The 8,785-nt window shown below is 36.9% G+C and overlaps 1 protein-coding gene across 1 annotated transcript; it reads left to right on the plus strand.

The window, feature by feature from the left end:
- The first annotated feature begins 464 nt into the window (after positions 1-464).
- On the plus strand, positions 465-6,689 carry LOC121266140. Its single transcript, XM_041169874.1, has 3 exons — positions 465-813; positions 3,134-3,243; positions 6,346-6,689. The coding sequence occupies exons 1-3, from the start codon at positions 539-541 to the stop codon at positions 6,564-6,566; spliced, it is 606 nt and encodes a 201-aa protein (XP_041025808.1). The 5' UTR covers positions 465-538; the 3' UTR covers positions 6,567-6,689.
- The last annotated feature ends 2,096 nt before the right edge of the window (positions 6,690-8,785 follow it).

The following is an 8,785-nucleotide window of genomic DNA, read 5'->3' on the forward strand; positions in this document are numbered from 1 at the left end:
TCTCCTACTTCTTCACTGTGAAGTAGTTAAGGCTTTATGGGATGAAATATTCACCAGATTTGGTATTGCATGGGTAATGCCTAGGAGAGTGATAGATTTATTGTCATGTTAGAGAGGAATTTGGGGCAATCGTTAGATTGCGGCTGTTTGGAAGATGGCGCCTCTATGCTTAATGTGGTGCACATGGAACGAGAGGAATGGTCGTTGTTTTGAGGATAGGGAGCGCTCACCAGAAGGGTTTAGGGACTTTTTCTTTCATACATTGTTGCTTTGGGCATCATCTATTGTATTGAATGGAACGAGTTTTAATGACTTTTATGCTGCTTTTTGCAGTGCTTAGCTTGTAATTAGGCTTATATCTTGTATACTTTCTGAGTACCTGGGCCTTGCCTAATTATGTGGATGAATAAAATCTCCTCTTATAAAAAAAAAATCAAGGGGGAAAATTTTTTTGATGCTGAGAGATCTGAGTTATGATTGTGTGTGGCCGTAATTTTTTATTATTTTGAAGGAAGACAACGTGGCGGTTTATGATTAGATGGTGTCAAACTCGGCTCTACAGCATATCCGGACAGAAGTGACTCCAATTAAAAGTCACGAACACGCTCCTCTCTCTTTTACAGTCTCACTCTGTTTTCCTCTCTCTGCACTGTTACTGCTTGGCCACCGTGACCTAGTCACCGAACTCTGCCCCATCTCGAAGCTCTCCACCACACCCCAACTTTCTACTTCTCATTCTCTGCCATATAACTCTGAAGTATTGTCTCCTGCACCCACTCTCTTTCGGGTTTCCATCGGCCAATTCAAGCTTTGGTGAGTGTTTCCATTCTATGTTCTTTGATTTAATTCTATTTCAGATTTTTAAATTTTTTGGTTTTGTCGTGGGTTAGAATGAAATTTGGGAGAATTAGTGCATCTGTAGAGTCGTCCAGATTGATTTTGTAGTTTCATTTTATGGTATTGGTAAGTTTTGGCAGTAGTCAATGATTTTCTTCTAATGCAAATAGGAGTAAATTTCGAAGGTTGCTTCGTAATTGAATTTGAATGGGTTATTTCTAGTTTCTAGGATTATTTGATTTGATAGTTGGCAAGTGTGGTTTGGTCAGAAAAGTATGGAAGATTTTGTGTCAATATTCTGAACTGACAGTGAAGAATGGTTTGGTTGGGCAATTGTCTTCGTGGGTTGGCTATGATAATTTTTTTTTCGATAAGTAGGTTCGCTATGCTAAAATGAAGCTGGCGTGTAGTCTGAGTTAAGTTTGGTAAAGTGAATTTTGAGTGAAGTACAATTGGGTTTTTTAGAGTCTATTTAGTTTAATGCATGTTTCGGCTAAAGAGAAGAGTTTGAGCAAACTGTGGGTGATATGTAGTTGCAAAAAACAGAGATCTAATTTTTTTTATTAAGTTCTGGAAATTAGAATACAAGGATGATATTTATGAGGAAGTTTATCAAAATTGATAATTCGTTGGATTGGTTTAACTTGGGAATGCCGATGGTTGCTATGTTGGTTGAACAATGCATTAATTGGGGCTGTGAGGATTATTCTGCATTGTGCAGGCTTTTATCAGAAGATATTAATTGGTCTTATAGATGTTAAATTCAGGATGGAGTTTGAGTATATTCGGCATATTCTTTGTTTGCCAGCTTGATGTTATAAAAGTGTGAGGTTTTTGTGTTGATAAGATTGACTTTTTATACTCAGTTATATTAACCTGCATGTTCATGAAAGGAGAAGGTTTGGGTCCCTAAGTTTCAGCATGTCTTTTAGATTTAATGATTAATAAAATTGAGTTGGAATTATTATGCAGTACATTTGGGGTCATAAGGATATGCTTGTGGATAAATGAAGGATTGGAACTTGGCATTGGTCATGTTTGGGTTTGTACAGTGGCTATCAGGTTATTTTTTGGCTTAATTGAAATTACTTGGATCTTGGAGGACATAGAATTGAATAAATGGGTCTCATCACATCCAGGTCCTATATATTTCTTTAAGAACGTCTGTGTTGTGGCCTTTGATGAATGTACTATTTAGTGTATTTGGACCAAAGTGGCTGACATTGATTTATTTGATATGATTTGTGTTATTCCTAAGAGACACTGCACCATTTTTCTAACTGAGTAGAATGTGCTAATCTTGTTGCAGTGTCAATTGATTCAGCTTGACACTGTTGTGAGGCAATTTGGTTGCATTAACAAGCTTAGGTAAGCATTGAATCTATGCTAGACTTTTTTAAAATTATTAACAGAAGTCAAGTTTTCAGAAGAATGTGTTTTTTCTCTGAAAACTGCCTCTTTTGCCCTATTCTTGGTGTCTGGACATTGAGTAATGTAGACATGAGCTGTTTTAGCATGATCATGTACTGTTTCTTACTGCATAAAATCTAAAACTGATTTTTGCATTGCATTGCACTCGGATGGTATTTTCCTCCTATTCCATTGTATCAATTTTGGTAAACATGTGGCACTGTTATCTAATGCTACTGTACCGCTAGTCTCCTTCTGTGCTGCTGTTTTATGATATTGTACCGACTGTGCATTTGAATACTGTAGATGTATGTTTTGAAACCTTTAGGCATGAGATTACTGTTTCTGCTGCTGTACTGTTGTTGTTCCTATTACCACTTCTGTGTTGGTACCAACACCTATGTTTCTCCAGAAACAGAGTGGTTTCACTGTGTGGGGTTTTTTTGTGCATGCTCAATGCCAAACTCTGAGTTTAATAGGGAAAATTCACTTACTTTTTTAGTTCAGTTGGCTGCTGAACCTCACAACCTTGCCATGGGGTGCAAACATGGCTTATTGATACCATTACTAATTGTTCTGATACTGTTACTGTTACTACTTACTCTGAAGGGATTTTTACTATACTGTATCAGTAAATCCTTATTAAGTTTCAATTTTGTGAGTTTCAAGAAACTTTTCCATTACTGTGCTGTGTCAAGATTGGGTTTTGAGAGAAAATGATGGGCACTCAAAAAAAATGTTGTTCGTTCTTCAACTAAGGAATACCCCCAAAAAGTTATCGATGAAATGGAATTAATTGTTTCTCCTAGCAATACATTTTTATAGGTATGCATTGTTCAGAGAGATTCTGTGGTAACATTATTGCTTGTTACTTCTTTCTTTCTAGGTTGGACGTAACAATGGCAGGAGTAATAAGAAAGTTTTTCATTGCGTCCATGTTTATGTGGGTTGCTCCTGTTGCAATATTGTATGGTTTTAACCATAATTTGCTTCCAGGTAAGATTACTTTTTGTTGATATCCTGCCCGAACATTTCAGTTCTATTATCTGTCATATAATAGGTTGTCTTAAAATTTGTATTGCATCTTAGAAGAGATTTCTTTCTCGATCCAGCTGCTCACTGGTTTAATATTTTGCCCTTTGCACTCGATATGACAGTTACCTATTATTTCTTGTCCATGAGTTTCTTATTTCGGTTTTAAACCCTAATTAGGTTTTAAACATTCCGAGCTTCCTTGTGGGGAGGAATTGGAGAGGAAACTAAGTTCCACTTGGTCAAGTGGAATAAGGTATTTACACCGATTTCTAGTGGAGGGTTGGGAATTTGAAATATGCGGATTTTTAATAAGGCACTCCTTGGAAAATGGTTATGGAGGTACCATCAAGAATGGGAGTCTATGGAAAATTATTATTGAGTTGAAGTATGGGAGTTTGCAAGGGGGTTGGTGTTCTAATGAAGTGAGAAATGTGCATGGTGTCGGTTTGTGGAAGAATATTAGAAATGGATGGGAGGATTTTGCTCGTCTTACTAGTTTTGTGGTTGGTGATGAATCTAGGGTCAGTTTTTGGCATGACTTTTGATGTGGTGATTCAGCTCTTAAGGCCATGCTCCCCACTTTCTTTCAGTTGGCTCTTAATCAGGAGGCTTCGATGTCTGAGTAGTTGGATTGTAGAGTGTCTGGAGGAGTGGATAAGATGATATGGTTACCATCCAAGAAGGGGAGATTTACTGTACAGCTGTACTATAAGTCTCTTATGACACACTCTATAAGAAGCTTTCCATTGAAGAACATATGGAAGGCTAAGGCCCCCCTAAAAGCTTCTTTTTTTGTATGGACAGCTTCATTAGGGAAGATTCTCACCTTAGATAATTTAAGGAAACACCGCTTTATTGTATTGGATTGGTGTTAATGTGTAAGAAAAGTGGCGAGTCTATGAATCACCCATTATTCCATTGTGATGTAGCCATGAGTTTATGGAACGATATCTTTGCGAGAGGGGGGCTCATTTGGGTAATGCCAAGAAGGGTTGTTGACTTTTTGGTCAGTTGGCAAGGCATCCGAGGTAACTCAAATTGCAGCTACGTGGAAGATGATACCGACCTGCCTATGGTGGTGCATATGGATGGAGACGAACGGTTGGAGCTTTGAGGATCGTGAACGGACAATGGACGAGCTTAAAACCTTTTTTCTGCACACTTTATTCCATTGGTCGATTGTAATAGACTTTAATGTACATGATTTTCTTGTATCTCTAGACAGTCATGCCTAGGTGTGGCTCTTGTATTGTCCCGTGTACTTGGCTTTGCCTATTATCAATAAAATTTCTTATTTACTGATCAAAAAAGAGTTGTTGTATTTGTTCTAGTGATTCCCTGCAGTGGACTGTTTATTTCAGTAGAGCTGCTCACAACTGGGAAATTGGAGTTATTTCTGATTTTGCCAGTTTATTGTATTCCTTGAATTTTGGTAATAATGTGGTGGACAGGATGCTTTGGACGAAGACAGGGAGTAGAAAGTTTACTGTACGATCATTGAACAAGGTTTTGCCAAGTCAGAATCATTCTTCGTTCCCTTGGAAGTGTATTTGGAAAAGTAAGGTGCCACCTAAGATTACTTTCTTTGGCTGGGCAGCATCTCTTGGGAAAATTTTGACGTCGGATAATTTGAGAAAGCGGGTCTCATCGAAATAGTCGGTGTTATATGTGTAAGAAGAGTCGGTGGATCATCTTTTACTTCGCCGTGAGGTGGCAAGGATGTTATAGGTGGAAATCTTTAATAGAACGGGCATTGCATGGGTAATGCCCAAGAGGGTAGTTGACTTGTTTGTGTGTCGGAAATATGTAAGGCCAATTCACATATTGCAGGTGTATGGAGGATGATTCCTCTATGCATCATGTGGTGTTTATGGATTGAAAGAAATGATCGAAGCTTTGAAAATAATGAGCATTCTCTAGATGAGCTAAGAAGTTTCTTCGTCCATACTCTATTTCTTTGGGCCTTCTCTTGTGTACTTAATGGAGCTTGCTTCAATGAATTTCTTGTATCACTTTCTAGCTCCTTATTTTGTAACTAGGTGTATGCTGTTTGTATACCTTATGTGTACTTGGGCTATGCCCATTTACTACTATCAATATAATGTTATTTTACTTATAAAAAAAGGTATTACTCATGTATACATCCTTTGTACTTGGTTATGCCTATTATTATGAATAAAACTTCTCGATACCTATCAAAAAAAAAATTATTTCTGGCAGGGATTTTTTAGTTTCCTTTGCACTCGATAAGACAGTCCAACACCCGTCTTTAAAGATGCTTACATAGGAAGCCTATGGGTCCTAGTTAATGAAAGTTGAGGAATGTACAGAATTGGCAAGTGCACTTGTGCCTCTGTTTGTATGCCATCATATTTAACAAGAAAACATTATCAAGCTTATCTTGAAAGCCTTGGCAATGTGGGAAATTCATCATAGGACCTCAATACTAAAAAGTTTGAATAAAAGCTTCAACAAGTATCCACAAGATTAGAAGCAATAAAGTTCGAATTGCAAGAAATGGGTGCTGGAAGCTATATATTGGGGCTGACTTGGTTGAAGTTGTAATACCCTAGATTGAGCATAGGAAGGTGGTGAACGAGATTCCACGTTGCTTGGAAAAGAGAAGTTCTCAATCTTTACTAAGAATTTCGAGGGGCTCCAATTGTAACATATTATATTTAATACACGGTTGAAAGGTATTCCACGTTTCCATGTATTACTAGTTGAAGTAATATACTATATCTTATGATCCTTACAACAGCCAATGCAAGTCGTTTATGTGAGACGCTTTTAAGCGCAATACAGAGCCTGTTTCTGGCAACTCGATATCCGTTCTTGTTTCAACTAAGAGTACTGATGGCTGGAATGTTGGGTAACAAAGGCTAGCTGTTCTTCCATACATATCTTTTACATCAGCGATTATTTTTTATGGGCTCTGCTTTAACTTGATTAGATTCTATGCTAATAGTTTTTATTTTTTGTTGGGGTGTGGTTATTTAAGTTATTTGTGGAGTTTCTTCGATAGCCAGATGACCTCAATTAGTACTTGCTCATCTTGAACAGGTTCAACACAGTTGTCTCCCCATTCTCTGACGCTGGTTAGTGGCTTCCTTGCTGTCATATCTGTCAATGTGGTTATTGCCCTCTATGTATATATGGCAATGAAGGAACCTTCAGATAAACATGAGCCAGATCCTGCATTTCTTGCTGAAGCGAAAGCTAGTGTCAGTCAGTCTACAAGTCCAGCCGATAATTCTTCCCAGCCAGGAAAGAAGCAACAGTAGTTTAAGCTTAAAGCCTTTCTCGTGTACCAAAAATGAAAAAAAATGCTGAGAAAACTTGCTGGTTGGATAATTGTCAAAATTTCACATGATAAAGTTATTCTCAAGCTTGGTGTTTGATTATTATTTATCTTTGGTTCACTTTTTACTTATCAAAAGATTATTATATTTTGTTACATCCGGCTTTTGATGCGTTCTTATTTTTAGTGGGCTGGATTTGTAGTCAAATTCTTCTTGCATTAAATTTAGGATTCCTCAGGAGCAGTTACATGATAGCAGCCTGGTTGACCAGGCAGAAGCTTTCCTTGGATGAGCGAGAGCCTCTTCTACATGGGGGCTTATCTTTGTTCATATAGAGGGTACAGTGAAGAGCATTGCGCGTGTAGCAAAGCTGTGCGGTGTGTCTGTCTGTGTGGCTGATTGAGGACCCTCATTAGTTTGTAAGGACCTTGATCATTTCCTTTTTATTGTTGTGCTTGTATTAAAGATTGAGGACTCTCTGTAATTTGGTTGTGTTCACTTGTGTCGTAGCCCCTGCGTGTCTCAAGTGTCGTGGGGCACTTTACAAGGGAAAGAAAAATGTGTAGGAAAAGTCTGGCTTGTGACACCCGTTGCATAAGCGGGGGAGTGGACACAACACAACCAGCCAGACAATTATGCTATCATTCCGACCAGATTGGTGAAAACTTAGGGCTCGATTGGATAGTCAGATGAGATGGTTTGAGATGAGTTGAATAAAATACTGTTAGAATATTATTTTTTAATATTATTATTGTTTTAGAATTTGAAAAAGTTGAATTGTTTATTATATTTTGTGTGAAAATTTGAAAAAATTATAATTATGAGATGATATGGTTTCTGTATCCAAACGAGCTTTAAATTTATCTCATTTTATCGCATTTTATTAATATGATGAGGAAATTTATTTAAAAGCCTTATTTTTTACACATTCAACACACATAATATCTCTTAGTTTTTGAATTTATTATTTTTAAAAAAATTAATTTAATGCTTGATGTAAAAATTAAAATGCCACAAAATGCAGTGCGATAAGAATGATATGAAAATCTAATATTAATCTAGAAGTATTATAGTTACAAAGAAATTTTGTATTCTTGATGTAATTTTACGTAATATGTTAGATTTTTTGTCTTTTTTTTTTTAAAAAAAAATAATAACAAACGTGTCATTCAGTTATAGAATCTCATGCAATTACAGCAGTACAAACAAACTTTACAAGCAAAATGATAAAAGTTATACATTGGAGAGTGCAGCTTTATCCACAATTAAGCGGCTAATAAGAAAATGATCCTATCACAGTCGACAGTATCAAACACCATGGGTGCATGACGCACCAAAAGATGTGCAGCCTCATAGCCATGCCGTTTAACATGAACAATGTCAAAGGGATAAAAATAAGATAACAAGGTTCTGATCTCTTTCACCAAAAGACAACATTCTAGCAACCCAATGAAACATCTAGTAATACATCAACTTTAGCATCAGATGGTAAACTATTACATGGAGTGAGAAATATCCTACCAAGAGAATTTGGTTGCCAGTATTCATCCCATATCCTAATATGGTTACCCCTTCCTATCCGTTATAAGCATCTTGCTTTTACAACTCGTTTTGATTCAAATATAGTTAGTCATGCAAATGAAGGTGTATAACCCAAATTGGAGTTTAAAAAAATTAGAATAAGGAAAATATTTAGCTTTAAAAACTTGATAAAACAGAGAATTTTGATTGTGAATTAACTACCATGTTTTGCCAACGAAGCCCAATTGAAAGCTTCCAAATTGCGAAAGCCCATACCACCCTGGATCTTCGACTGACATAAACGACTCCACTTGACTCAATGAATTTTTCTTTCATTACCATGTTCCCACCAAAATCGTGCATACATTTCTTCCAATTCCTTACAAAACCCTTTGGAAGTTTAAAACAACTCATAGTATAGTTAGGAATAGCTTTTACCTTCGCTTTAATAAGGACCTCTCGACCAGCTTGTGAAAGAAGCTTCTCCTTCCATCCTTGTAACTTTTTTCAGATTTTCTCCTTCATTTCACAAAAACTAGCATGCTTAGAACGACCCGCAAATGAAGATAACCCAAGATATTTATCATGAGGTCGAATAGATTGTACACGCCTTAGTGCCTTGATCTGATTTATGGCTTCAAGTCTGGTATTTTTACTGAACATCAATTCTAGTTTTGCCC

The sequence above is a fragment of the Juglans microcarpa x Juglans regia genome, chromosome 5D (genome assembly GCF_004785595.1).
Source record: "Juglans microcarpa x Juglans regia isolate MS1-56 chromosome 5D, Jm3101_v1.0, whole genome shotgun sequence".
In the NCBI taxonomy this organism is placed as follows: domain Eukaryota; kingdom Viridiplantae; phylum Streptophyta; class Magnoliopsida; order Fagales; family Juglandaceae; genus Juglans; species Juglans microcarpa x Juglans regia.